The sequence below is a fragment of the Neomonachus schauinslandi genome, chromosome 8 (assembly GCF_002201575.2).
Source record: "Neomonachus schauinslandi chromosome 8, ASM220157v2, whole genome shotgun sequence".
Classification (NCBI taxonomy): domain Eukaryota; kingdom Metazoa; phylum Chordata; class Mammalia; order Carnivora; family Phocidae; genus Neomonachus; species Neomonachus schauinslandi.
This window is the reverse complement of record NC_058410.1, coordinates 116670571-116685286: the sequence shown is the minus strand read 5'-3', so window position 1 is coordinate 116685286 and position 14716 is coordinate 116670571. Positions and strand designations below refer to the sequence as shown.

General features: G+C 42.2%; 1 protein-coding gene across 1 annotated transcript; it reads right to left on the bottom strand.

Moving 5' to 3' along the window:
• Positions 1 to 1732: 1732 nt before the first annotated feature.
• On the bottom strand, positions 1733 to 13237 carry LOC110586717 (DLA class II histocompatibility antigen, DR-1 beta chain). The gene is made up of 6 exons (XM_044917627.1): positions 13052 to 13237; positions 6728 to 6997; positions 3712 to 3993; positions 2858 to 2968; positions 2364 to 2387; positions 1733 to 2069 (listed from the first exon to the last, which is right to left on the bottom strand). Exons 1-6 carry the CDS (start codon positions 13149 to 13151, stop codon positions 2056 to 2058), a joined length of 801 nt encoding a protein of 266 aa, XP_044773562.1. The 5' UTR covers positions 13152 to 13237; the 3' UTR covers positions 1733 to 2055.
• Positions 13238 to 14716: the final 1479 nt, after the last annotated feature.

Sequence of the window (14716 nt, the reverse complement as noted above, 5' to 3'; positions counted from 1 at the left end):
TTGATTTACATTTCAAAATGACTCTTCAGATAGACTATGATAGCAGCACTCATCATCTCCTTAACCAATTTAGGTGCATTTCTCTGAAACATTTCCAACTCTTATATTATTGAAGTCTATGGAATTTAGAACTACATACTGATTTACAATTACAGTTCCACAGTGTTCTATCAAACCACCAAAAATATTTGGTTTACATTGTAGTTTGTTTCCCACCATATAATTTTTGTCACATTTGTCACATTTGTTTCATCATTACGGTTTGGTTTTAGTTTTTATGTATTGTCTTTCTAAACTTTTTATTTAAAGTTTTTATCACATAAAATATTTAAAGTTTCATCAAATTAAAACTATTAAAGAAAACATATTCAGAAAATTCCAGCTTTGGTCTCTGTTCCCTTCAGCCTATTCACTCATTTTGCCCTGGAGGCAACCATTTTTTAAAAATCCTTCCATTGTAATATATAGAAAAGTATATAGATTAGGTAGATGTAGAGATAATGACAGATGGATGATATAGATAAAATGAGTTGATATAGCTATATACTCCTATTCTCTTCCTCTATCTCATTAAACAAAATGTTGAGTACTATACAAACTCTCTCGTACCTGTACAAATGCCTTTTGGAGATTATTCTATCGCAGGATGTTATTTTTCCTTCCAGCTGCATAGTATTTCATTGTTTGTATGGACATCAGAGATTCATAATTTCCCCTTTCTTTCCCAGCACTGCTTCTGATTTCTGCTAAGATAATATCTATCCGGGATGTTCCTGTAGACAGTAAGTTTACACCCAATCTGGAAGGGTCAGAAATGCATCTTTTCCCCTAGAATTGTGGCTTTGTCCTGATGGTCTGAGACTTAGTTATGAGGAAGGCTGCACACCAAGCCAAAGCGTCAGCATGCCACTGAGTTTATCTGAGAGACAGAAAAGGGTGGAAGTATAGATAGAGCCCACCATCAGTATAATGAAAGGGGTTTACTCAGGTTTAGATACTTTCTTATAAAAAAAAACAGGGAATGGGGTACCTGGCTGGCCTCAGTCAACGGAACATTCAACTCCTGATCTCAGGGTTATGAGTTCATGCCCCACACTGGGTGTGGTGCCTATTTAAAAACTAGAAAGAAATAAAAATATAAAAATAAAATTAAAAATCAGGGACAGGGGCACCTGGGTGGCTCAGTCAGTTAAATGTCTGCCCTCGGCTCAGGTCATGATCCCAGAGTCCTGGGATCGAGCCCCACATGGGGCTCCCTGCTTAGCAGGGAATCTGTTTCTCCCTCTCACTCTCCTCTGTGCTCTCCCTCTCTCTCTCAGGTAAATACATAAAATAAAATCTTTAAAAAAAATCCGGACAAGGAGACAAAAGAATGTGATTATAAAAATTCTGAGGGCATCATATCCTTACACGTTACTTGCATTTGATATTTTTGTCCCCTTTCCTTATCCTGTGGTGCAAAGGGACTTGTGTGTTTGTCTTTGAGAACACAGAGTGGTAGGACACCACTATCATATGTGTCATTAAGGGCTTCCTCTTAGATCCAGAAAACATGCCTAATTACAGAACGCATAAAGCCCAAGAATAAACAGGGAATGAAGCAAGGATACTTTCCATGATCCACATCTGAACAAAATTCTGGATTATAAATAAAAACCATTATTTTATTGTGATAGAATCATCCCTTTCTTTTTATTTTAAACTTCTTTTCCTTGAAACTATATGAAGCAGATGATTTTCACCCCATGTTTATTTGAGAAAAGCTTATAAGGACACGTGAGCAGAAGGTGAGTTCCCATGCAAGGGAGGCAGGAAGGGCTGCGTAGAAGGGGACCAGGAGAGAATGCAGATGAGGTACTGCAGTCACACTGGGGTTTCCAGGTCAAAGACGGGGCAGAGGGAGCCACAGGGAGGACAGGTGCTGCAGGGTCACTGAAGCCGGGCCAACCCGATCTGAGAAAGCATTGTATTTGTGGAGCAATGAGAGCTGGAAGCCTTTCACTCTGCGAAGAAGCTGGGAAGGAAGGTTCTTCCTGGAGTATCGCCATCTGCACATCAGCTCAGGAGTCCTGCAGAGAAAGAGCAGAGTGTTGTTTCCAGACCCATCTCTCCAAGCAGCCTCTTCTCCCATCTTCCAGGGCCTGGAGTGAAAGCACTGCAGTAAGAAGAACATATTCTTAGGTCTCCCTGAGCCAAAGCTATTCTACAACACAGGCTTTCTACAAATGGAGAGAAGAAGCTTCAGTGTAAATTGCCTGATGGGAAGTTGGATCCAAAGTCTTTCCCATTATTTGTGTCTTTCACCTTTACCACCTGTTCCAGGATAACCAAATCTATATCTAAAGAGGATGAAACAAAATTACCTGTTGGCTGAAGTCCAGAGTGTCCTGGGAAAGAGAAGGGAAAATGTATACTTAGCAGATACAGAGGTAAATCTATCCCCACACAGGAGGTCCCAGCCCCAGACCGGCCTCCTTAGATTTCTCTAACAGCACGACCCACATCACATGATTCCAGGGTGGAGAAGAAAGTGACAGATGTGACCCATGAAGTTTCTGTCCATAAATCCAGTGTGATTTCATTAGCTTTACTGGCTCTTCCTTCAATTGGCCCAAGATCTCAACCCAAGATCTCCATGCTTGTTAACCTGTCTCTTATCTCTATAGGCCATAACCTCTTATGCTGTAACACAGTAACCATGGACTGCTGATTTCTGGATTCCTAGGAAATCTGAGGTCAAATTGGGAAAGAAAGGTTTCATACAGGGCCACTGGTGCACAGAGAGATTATTTGATCAAAGCTGTATTTCTCCCCCATGGGGTCTCTGGGGAGTCTCAGCTACCAACAGGTGCCTTACCCTTCTGATTCCGGAAGTAGATGAACAGCCCCACCACGAGGAAGAGCAGACCCAGAACAAAGCCTCCGATTCCACTCAGCATCTTGCTCTGTGCAGACTCAGACTGTGCCCCTGAAGGAAGAAGCAGTTTTAATGATTTTTACCCCAAATCCAACTTCTCTGATGGAGACTCTGGGATTGAGAATTTTGAGAATGAGGAAGGAAGGCTGCCCTAAAGAAGCAGAATAATTGGCAATTTCTGGAAAAGAAATTTAAAATCACATTGAGTAGATATAAAGTTTAGGCACTGAACTTTTTAAATATCACAGCTCTGACAAATCCACTACTTCAACATCTATGGATGAGGAAGCTCGGACTCCATGAAGTTCAACTAGCTTGTGCAGCATGACAGAGCTAATAGAAAGAATCCAAGATTGGATTCTCTTCATGTCAGGAAGGTCCCTACAATGTAGAGGATGTGCCTCTTCTTAGATCACAATGAACAACTCAGAGCAACAGTGCCCGAAGCACAAGCCCAGCCCAAGGCGGGAGACTGGTGCCCAGTGTGAAGACGGGACCGTGACCTGTGAGCTATGTAAAATGTCAAAACATGGACAACCGCTTTTCTGCCTGCCAGGCATAACTGCCTCTCCAAGGAATATAGGATCTGTAGAAATGATCACAGGATATCTAGAAACTTCCAGAGGATTTCTATGACAGCTTATCACTCGGCTACCCCCAGTGACCCGTGCTGAAGAGAAGAGAACATGGAGCAAATGAAAACATGGTGTAAGGAGAGAGAACCCTGACACTCAGGAAAAGCAAAGTCCCCTCCTTGGTGGGTGAGGAACTTAGGAGGTCAGAAAACTTCTCACTCCATTCCACGGTGACAGGGCTCGTCAAGCTTGGGTGCTCCACTTGGCAGGTGTAGACCTCTCCACTCTGAGGAACTGTCTCCAGCATCACCAGGGTCTGGAAGGTCCAGTCTCCATTCCGGATCAGGCCTGTGGACACGACCCCAGCCTCCTCTTCCTGGCCATTCCGAAACCACCTGACTTCAATGTGGCCTGGATAGAAACCATTCACAGAGCAGACCAGGAGGTTGTGGTGCTGCAGGGGCTGGGTCTTTGTAGGATACACAGTCACTGTAGGCTCAACTGCAAGAGAAGTGATAGAGGGAGTCAGTGAGGAAGATAGAGTCAGTCTTCCTGATTGGCTGGCTCACTGTCTCTGGTCTCTGGTCCCAGGCTAAGTCTCAAGCAGGCTTTCCCCAAAGCTGGCCATGGGGCCCAATAAGAGCCAGTATCATGAGTCATGAATTTCATTCTGAACATATGGATCCATTAGATTTGAGAGATAGTGGAAGAATTTGTGGGGTTTATTTTTCATTGTGTGAAGCAGTTATTCTGAATTGAAGTGTTTACAAGTTTTGCAAAGCATATGGTGTCTTAATTAAAAACATGATTCTGGAGCAGGTTGACTGGGTTCAAATCCAGACTCTGCTACTTTACTGATTCATCTTGGGAGAATTTTCACATTCCTCTGTGCCCCAGCTTTCTCACCTATCAAGTGGAATAGTGCTACTAACTTAACTCTTAGAGTTATGTGAAGATTAATGCACCAAAGTACGTAAAACAGTAACTGAAATTTAGCCTTCAGTATGTGTTAGCTACTTATCCTTGTTTTGTTGGAGAGGAAATATGACTCAAAGCAGGGTGGATGAATTGGGGAACAGCTTGAGGTAGATGGGGAAAGAGAGTATGAAATCCTGGGAATGCTACACTCACACCTTAAAACAACACAGAAATGGTTCTACCCTGGGAAGCAGGAAAGACAGAGGTGATTCTCTAGCTCTAGGAGCTGAGTCCCAAGAACAGGAGGAGTCCCGAAAGAGAGAGAAAGCAAGGAAACTCATTTATTTTAAAAAATTCTCATAATTGCACTCAGCTGATCAATCCTTCTTCTTTGCACTACAAAAATATCTATTATTGGAATTGTTATCATTTTATAATTGTCTCCCTTTTACAACTAACACTTGAGTTCAGGGCAGGGTCTGAGACTCACTAACAGGTATCCTTAGTGCCTGAGACCATCCCTGACACTACAGCTTGAATAAATTCAATTTCTGTCTTTGTAAAAGGAGAAATATGGGAAAACCTTTTTACAATACCATAAAATGGTAGATTTAAGACTGATGAGAAACCACTGCTAACAATTTTGTAGTATATTTCATTAAATCAAAATGCTTACATTCTTAGCAGGAAAAGTAATAAACAGAACCAAAATATAAACCAAAAACTAGGGTAAATGCTAAATCAAATGTCAGCAAAGCATTAATAATTTTATGTATAAAGCATGCATAAAATCCCTGAGAAAAACACCCAAACCCCAGAGATAATAGACAGTAGATAATTTTTACAATGATTAGCGAAATAATATGTGAAAAAAAATGTTCAAGAACCTTAGTAATCAAAGGAATAGAAATTAAAAATTAACAAGATAAATTTTCAACTGAGCATTTGGCAATATTGAAAAAAAGGTCTAGCAAAGGTGAATGTGAGGTGAATTCTTACAACTATATAAAGAAATCATATGCAACTCTTTAAATACTTTCATCATTATAAAAACAGCAGTATCAATATATTTTGTAACAAAAATATAATTTAAAAACCTAGTTTCAAAATCATTTCAAGTATGTGAGAATATATACACTATGAAACAAAGCAAGGAGCTTCTGGATGGCACATTAGACTCTTGGTTTTGGCTTAGGTCATGATCTAAGGGTCCTGAGATGGAGCCCCCCTTTCCCTCCCACCCTCTCCTTCAGGCTCCAGCTCAGCAGGGAGTCCCCTTCAGATTTTCTCTCTCCCTCTCCCTCTGCCCCTCCCCCTGCCTGTGGTCTCTCTCTCTCTCTCTCTCTCTCTCTCTCTCTCTCTTTCTCTCTAAAATAAATCTTTTAAAAAATTAAAAAAAAAAAAACAACAAAGAAAAAAAGCAAGAAGTTGAGACCTAAAAGCAGCCTCGGAAAGATCAGAGGGGTCTCAGAGGTCCCCTCAACCCATCAAAAATTAGTCAGACACTTTGTGTCAAAGAAATGGTCTCACACACAGACACAGACACACTTTCTTCAGGGGTTTCAGAATTAAGAAGGGTGAGTGCCAAGAACAGAGAGTGACTGGCCTCCTCACATTCTCCCCAATCTTTTATTCCTCCCCTCCCCTCCCCTAAACCTTCACCCCAACCAGGACACCCTCCACTTCCCTCCCCAGATCTCCAACCACCTGCCTAGTGTTCCCTCCACCTGGGGCTCCGGACGCCCCCTCACCTCTCCCTCGGGGGCCACCAAGGATGCCAGATGCCCCTTCCTGTGTCCTCCCCGCACACCCACTCTCCCAACCCATCCCCCACATCCAGGCCCACAGCCCAGCTCACACTCATTCTCGTCCCCCTCACTTCACAGCGCACCCCTCCCACTGTCCCCACAGTCACACACGGACACACCACACTGTCCCCACAGTCACACACGACACACCACACTGTCCCCACAGTCACACACGGACACACCACACTGTCCCCACAGTCACACACGACACACCACACTGTCCCCACAGTCACACACGGACACACCACACTGTCCCCATAGCCACACAAGGACACAACCACACTCTTCACAGTCACACATGGACACAACCACACAATCCCAACCACACACTCCGCACAGTCACACAGACCACACTGTCCCTGACGTCGCACTCTCACGTGGATCCTTGTAACTTGTACTTGCTCAAGACCCTGTACGCTCACTCCTGCCCTAGTCTCTGTCTCACAGTCACACACACACACACGCACACGCACACATGCAGCCCCCCACGACCCCCACCCCGCGCTCACCTCGCCGCTGCACCATGAAGCTCTCAACCACCCGGTAGTTGTGTCTGCACACCGTGTCCACCGCGGCCCGCTTCTGCTCCAAGATGTCCTTCTGGCTGTTCCAGTACTGAGCGTCCGGCCGCCCCAGCTCCGTCACCGGCCGGAACTCCCCCACGTCGCTGTCGAAGCGCACGTCCTCCTCCCCGTTATAGATTGATCTGGTCAGGAGCCGCACCCGCTCCGTCCCGTTGGAATAATGACACTCGGCCTTATACTGCTCCACGAAATGAGCTGTGGGGACGGAGACGATCCGGTCACCCGCGGGCTCCTGGAAGACACTGACGGCGGCACCGTCGGTGGCTCCCCCCGCGCCCCCAAACCACCAGCACCCACGGCTCGTCTTTCCTCTGCCGGCGGCGACCCCGTCTCAGGGGAGCCTTCCCGGGTCACTGGGCTCCGGCTCGGCGGCGGCCCTCCCAGCCTGAGCAGCGCGGGCATTTGCCCCTCACCGCCTCCTCCTGACAGACGCCAGCCTCCCTCCTCGCCTCCCACAGCCCTTTCCCTGGGCCTTAAACACGTCCCACCCGCTTCCCTCTCCACTGAACACTTGGTTTGGGCTGAGCTGGCTCAGGCCCCTGCCGCCCCTGCGAATCCAGAGAAGGAAACAGACGCGTCCCCTTCCCTCCGGGAGCTTAAAATGGAGGGAAAGTGATGCACAAAACGCAACCAGGCAAGACTTTATACGGCCGTGAGAAATGTCACAAGAGGAGTGCGCAGTTCTAGAACGGAGAATAATCGGATGATCTCAATCACCTTAGGGTCCCAGAGAGGTGGTCTCAAGGGTGACATGAGATGTGACATCAAAGACTAACGAGATGTAACTGGAGGGTGTGTGTGTGTGTGTGTGTGTTTGGGAGAAAGGGAGGCACATTTCAGGTCAAGGTCATGTACCTGTGCAAAAGCTTGAAAGAATTTCCTCAAGAAACCAGAGAAAACAGTTCGCTGAAGCAGACAGTGAGAGGAAGAAGGAAGGTTAGACTAGAGACGATCATCACATGGAACCCACACCAAAAGCCTGTGGGTGGTGGTAGCATTTGACTTTTATTCTAAATTCAATGGGATACGACTGAAGAATTTTAAGGAGATGAAAACCATGATTGCAATATAGTTCCTCGATCCTTACCTACATTTCCAAATCCAGAAATCTCAGAAAACCAGATCTTTTTAAAAATTTTGATGCAGAACCCATTTGGCCAATCTCGTCTGATGAGGTAAAGGGTCAGACATGTCAGAGCTCTTATTGGTCAGTCACATGTGCTTCTGTAGTATATGTGAACATACACACATCATAATATATGTATACATATATATGCATATACATACACACATATATACCTACATGTATGTATATATTGATATTTCTGTTTTATGTTTAATTGAACTAAGAAAAAAATTTTGTTCAAGTATAATTAACACAAAAATTTTAAAAATAGGGAAAAATCCCTCTGTGTTTAAAAGGGAGACAAATAAAAGGGAGCATTTGACATTATCAATAAAATAGAATATAGAATTAACACAAAAGTTTGATATATTTTACTGAAAAATACTTGTGGCAGTCACAATTTATGACCTATAAAGGCAAGTTGTTGAAAGTTAACAGATGGTGATGATCCAGAAATCATGAAATATTGAAAAACACTGCATAAGGCAAAAAGTAAAAAAATAAAGATCTTGGCTTACACTGATTGAATGGGCTCTACAAGAAATTGGTGAATGTATACAACTTTATAGTTTATTATTTCTGTATTTAAACAAGCTAAAACAAACCACAAAGACCTGAATTGGAAGGTGAGTGTGTGTATAAAGTAGGAGTCTAGAGTTTTGAGAAGCAACTCAGTATAAATCAGTGTTTTTAACCTCAGTACTGTTAACATCTTGGGGTTTTGTTTGTTTGTTTGAAATCATACCCCGTATATTTCCCAACTACAATGGTACAAAACTAAAGACTAACAATTAAACAAAGCTGGAAAATCTATAATGTAAATATTTAATATTTACATATAGATATTAAACAATGCACTACTGTACAGTGGGCCAAATAAGAAAGCAAACGCAAATCAAAATATGTCTCAAAACAAAAGAAAAAGAAAACACAAGTGAAATTTATTCTATAAATGCTTGTATTAGGGAAAAAAGTTCAGCTCTCTCCACCAGCCATCCAAGATGCTGAAAGGAAAGGAGGCCAAGGGGTGGTCCTGGACCCTGGTGAAGAAGCAGGAGGCCAACAAGGTGGTCAATCCCCTGTTTGAGAAAAGGCCCAAGAATTTTGGCAACGGACAGGACATCCAACCAAAAAGGGACCTCACCCACTTTGTCAAATTCGCTGGCTACATCCAGCTGCAGCAACAAAGGACTATTCTCTATAAACGTGTAAAAGTGCCTCTCACGATTAACCAGTTCCCCTAAGCCTTGGATGGCCACACAGCTACTCAACTGCTTAAGCTGGCCCACAGATAGAGACCAGAGGCAAAGCAAGAGAAGCGGCAGAGATTGTTGGCCCGGACTAAAAAGAAAGCTGCCAGTAAAGGGGATGTCCCCCTAAGACGCCTCCTGTCATTCGAGCTGGGGTTAATACTGTCACCACCTTGGTGGAAAACAAGAAGCCTAGCTAGTAGTGATTGCACATGATGTGGATCCCACTGAGCTGATGTCTTCCTGCCTGCTCTGTGTCATAAGATGGGGGTTCCCCGGCATTATCAAGGGAGAGACCAGGCTGGGTTGTCTGGCCCACGGGAAAACCTGCACCACTGTCGCCTTCATACAAGTTAATTCTGAAGATAAATGAGCTCTTCTTAAGCTGTTGGAAGCTATCAGGACAAATGACAGATATGGTGAGATTCACTGTCCCTGGGGAGGCAATGTCCTGGGTCCAAAGTCAGTGGTTCCATTGCCAAGTCGGAAAAGGCAAAGGCTAAAGAACTGACCACCAAACTGGACTAAGTGTGCACTATTGAATTTTCTGTATATAAAAGCAATAAAAAGTTCTCTTTCAGCCAGTGTCAAGGAAAACAAAAAGGAAAATAAAAGTTCAGACAAACACATTACACCACAGGGAGCTAGAAAAAGAAACTTGGGAGAAATTTAGTAGAGGAAGGAAATAACAAAACAAAATCACAAATAAATAAAATAGAGACTGGAAGAAGCAATCACATAACATTGAAAGTAATGGCCAGTTTTTCCAAAAAAAATAAACAAAATTGGCAATGCTTTAACTACATTAACTAAGAAAAAAAAAAGGAGAGCGAAGACTCAAAACCCAAAATGAGAAATGGAAGAGAAAACAGTACAATTGATAACCACAGCTGTTGACATTTTGGACAAGAGAATTGTTGTGGGAAGGCTGTTCTGTGTATTGTAGGATGTCTATCAGCATCACTAGCCTCTACCCACTAGGTATCATATGAAACCCTGGTTTTGAAAACCAAAAAGTGGCTCCAGACACTGATATTCCCTGGGGGCGGGGTGCAGTGGCAAAACTGTCGCTGGGTAAGAACCACTGTTATACTATCTGAAGTGCAGAAGCTGCTGTTAATTATGAAGCAGCTGAGTATTACATCGAAAAATTTGCCAATATCGTATCTGATAAAAACCTTATCCCAAGGAAATTTATTTTGCCGGAAAAAGCTCAGTACTGGGACCAGATTCTTAAAAAAACTTTCATAGTGCCTAATAAGAGAGTATCAAAAGCTACTAAGAATTCTAGCCAAAAGATAACTGTTCTTGTCTGTGTTAATGCTTCAGGCTCACCCAAAACAAGGTGAGCTGTGATTGGAAAAACTAAAATCCAGGATGTCAAAAACTGTAACTATTTTACCTGTGCACTATGGTCAAACAAGAAAATATGGGTAACCAGATATATATTTTCTAACTGACTCAATCACCACTTTGCATCAGTGACACGTTCCTGACAGCCAAGCTGGACTGTGAGAAGTGTGTAGTGTCATTTTCCCTGGATAATTGTTCCACATATTGCTCCTCTGAGCTTCTTGTAAAAACTAAAGCTTTTGGCTTTGAATTTCCCCCAGTATGACGTCTGTGTTGAAATCTTATGACCAAGGAATTTTCGTCTCATCAAGAGCAAGTATAAACAATTTATAAATTCTATTCTTGTTGCAGTTTACAGAGAGAAGCCTACAAATCCACAGGTTTCTGAAAGAATCAGTTACTAGTGCCTGTTTTGAAGCTAAGAATTAATAAAACAACTTTAACAAAGGTTTGGCACAGACTTTGGGCTATGTTCATGTTTGCATAAACTAGCAGATAAAGGTTTTGAAAACTAGCATGTCGTTAATGAAAGAAAATCATATCAAACTTCAACACAAGTTAAAGTTCATGAGATAAAAATCTAAGTGAAAGGACGCTGACATCCACCAAACACTGAGCACCGACAATGAGGCCATGGTGGGCATTCCCCGAGTGATGGAAACATGGTAGTGGCCACCCTGAGAGCATTCCTCAGCTAGCTCCCCACACTCCCACCTCTCTAGCCTTCCTTCTGTCCCTTAAACTCAGCAAACATCTTCCCACACTTTGGCCTTCATCCTGTTCTCTCTCCCTAGAACACTTGTCCCTCAGATCCTGGACATGGCTGGCTTCTTCTCATCAGTCACGTCTCAACTAAATGTCACTTTCTCAGGGAGAGCTCCCTCGCTGCTCCAACTGAAGTCAGGTGAATCCAGTTCTATTTCACAACCCTGGTGTATTTTTTTCAGAGCACTTATTGCTCTCTGAATTTTTTTCTTTTTTAGATTTTTATTGGGCTTTCTACTCTGCCAGTACATAACACCCATGATAGTAGTGATTTTTTTTTATCTTATTCAAATAGAATTCACTGAGCCTAGGACAGAGCCCAGTACAAAATAGCTGCTCAGAAATTATGTGTGGTTTAAATGAATAAACCAAGGGTTCTGGGAATCAGTCACTGTGAGGATCCTAGAAAATAAGAAGGGATTTAAGCTTCAACACTTTTATTCTTATGATACATTATATCCCTTCCACTTCCTGTGAGAAATTCAAACTTCCTCTTTCTCCTACTGTTTTAAAAAATATCACAGGTAAAGAAAAGGTGATTTTAAGGAAAAAAAAGGAAAATTTCATTAAGTTTCAGCTCATCTTGTAGATCTGTGATAGTGCTGAGGATCTTTGCAAACAATGGGGATTCTCAGTAATGATGATGACACAGCTGGGAAAGAATACTGAGGAACTGGAGGTGGAGGCAACCAAACGTGGCTAATTAAGGAAAACAGAAAACAAGATGAATGAATCTGTGTAATTTGGGATCAAGACCTCAGTAAGCCAATAAGTTCCCTTTTTGCATATTGGCTTTCAGTCTTAGGAAATGTAAATAACCTTCACTCTCTCTGTACCCTACTCAGGGTATATAGTTTGAACCATATGAAATCCCTGATATTTGACTATTTTTGACTTACAAAATCATAATTTCATATAATTTATCCTATACTAGTTGAACCCCTTCCTGTGGGTTCAGGCCAGACAATAGGAAGATGCAGGAGAAACTGACACTATAGAAATGTTCAACATAGATTCACAAAGAAAACTAACCTGTGCCAAGTTCTCAGAAGATATATTAAGCTCTTTAAGACACCAAAAAACACCCCACATGTTATTCTTATTGACAGTGTCATTTCAAGTACTAAGGATCACTGCTATAGCTCCAGGGTGAGAAATAGAGATAAAATTAACCTCAACTTCTGTCAGAGAACCTCCAGTATAGGGATAAAGGCCTTATAAAATTTGGGGCTCAGGAGAAAGGAAAGGAGATAATGGGAGAGACCTCTTGATACATCCTCACGTATTAGGAAGAGGCACCAACATAGCTGATCCAGTGAAGACATAACACAGGGTCTTCTAGGAGAGACCTTTCTAATTCCTTTTGATTCTCTATAAAATTTTCAGAGAAACTTTCCTATTTTCTAGCATAACTCACATAATTAAGAGAACCACTTAATGGGAATTAATTTGAAATCATTATTTCTAAGTCTTCTCAAGAACCTGAGGGAATGAGATGCAAGCCTGGAGAACTTTTATTGGAGGAGAGGTGAGAATAAATGGCCTATATATATGGAGGTCCCTTATGCAGCTCTTTTAGAGAGCAAGCATTCAGGCTCCTTTTGTTTTGGATAGAATTGGGGGTCTATATGACAAGGGTGGTCATTCAAGAAAATACCACAATTTTCTAAGGGACACGGCCTGGACATAGTGACAAAACTAATTTCTTTCTCCCCATCCCCCCAAAATAGCTTACCACCCAAGGTGTACACTTACGTGGGGTGTCCCTAGCCCAAGCCAAGGGAGGGCTCAGCACAATCAGTATCAACGTCAAAGCTGTCATCCAGGAGCCTCCAAGGAAACACAGACACACCATGCTGGAGAGCAGAGAGGACGGGGCACAGGGGAGCAGGCAAGTCTCACTCAGTGAGGACTGGGACCCTCCTATGGCCACTTCCCAAATAATACCAACCAAGGAATTCATTTCTTTCTTCCTGGATTGGGTAATCTCAATGTTTAGAACCAATCATCATCAGAGATATACTGCATCATCAGTTGCTGGTCAGAGATTCAGTATGAAGAGCCTCTTCTGAAACTTGGATTTCCTTCATTGAAAGGATTATTTTAATTTAATACTTTAAAGGTTTGATCCAGTTGTATGTGAAACATTTTATTGGACTCCTATTGTGAGCCAGCTCTGTGCTGGGCAGTGTTGTAGAGAAAAGTTTGAACTTTTTAGGAGTATTCACGTCTCTCCCTTGAAGACAGAATTGTTTTAACATGTGTAATGTGCATGTTTTTAGGAGCTGAGGAGATGGAGGGAAGATGATTGCAAATCAAGAAACCTTTGATGTGGACCTTAATGCACCATCACTTAGTGTTGTAGATTTGGGAAAATTGTTTAACCTTAACCTTGAAATGAAGGCACTGAAATCTTTCTGGTACATCGATATGAACTGTGGTATGATTCTCTGGACAGCTCAAGGAGCAGCATCCCATAGTAACTGATGATATGACAGAATTATAGCTGTTGATTGGAGAGTATAGTCTTATACTTATAGTCATATACCTTATGGGTAGGGAGATCTCTAATAAACTAAAGGAAATTGGAATTTAGTCATTAACTTAACCCGAATGAAAAGGTTTTTCAAGTTTATTTCCTGATGCTCTCATAGAGTTTGGAGGTATCTCCAGAATATGCAGAGAGAAGGGACTTAGAACATGATCTATGTGGAATGGAGAATCTTGAAATTTCCTTTATATAGCACTTAACCTAACAAAGTGATAAGCCCAACTATCCAAATTGAAGTATGCAGGGAGCTGAGAGATTGATAAAGGACTCAAAGTCAGCTGCTGGCATAACAGCTCTGCTTTAGAATACTTAATATTTTATGTGGCAAATGTGTTCAATCCATACTCCTGGATCCCACCCTGATTTCCTCATTTTACTGGGGATATGTCCCTTTATTATGCATCTTCTCTTGCTTTATCTTAAGGAGAGATATGAGAGGCTGGTGCTAATGAATACAATATAGAATGTTTAAGAAATAGAACACAATGGAAATATTATAATTACATCCTTTGATGTAACCATATGGTTTTAAACACATATTTCTACTTTTAGATAACTATTATACATTATATCAATATAAATGTAATATCTCAGATTCAGAATGCACTTTTTAAAAAAGATTTTATTTATGTATTTATTTAAGAGAGAGAGCACAAGCAGAGGGTGAAAAGGCAGAGGGAGAGAGAGAAACAGACTCCCCACTGAGCAGGGAGCCCAGACCAGGGCTTGATCCCAGAACCCTAAGATCATGACTTGAGTCGAAGGCAGATGCTTAACTGACTGAGCCACCCAGGCACCCCCAGAATGGACTTTAAAGGACAACTATCTATCTAAAGTTCTGCATTAATTCACATTCTACCACAGTCTGA

Coding starts and splice junctions, on each gene's coding strand:
- LOC110586717 (XM_044917627.1), bottom strand. CDS start 13,151: ATGGTGTGTCTGTGTTTCCTTGGAGGCTCCTGGATGACAGCTTTGACG. Junction 6,998..13,051: donor TTGGGCTAGGGACACCCCAC/GTAAGTGTACAC, acceptor CCGTCCCCACAG/CTCATTTCGTGGAGCAGTAT. Junction 2,969..3,711: donor CCCTGTCACCGTGGAATGGA/GTGAGAAGTTTT, acceptor TTCTTCCTTCAG/GGGCACAGTCTGAGTCTGCA.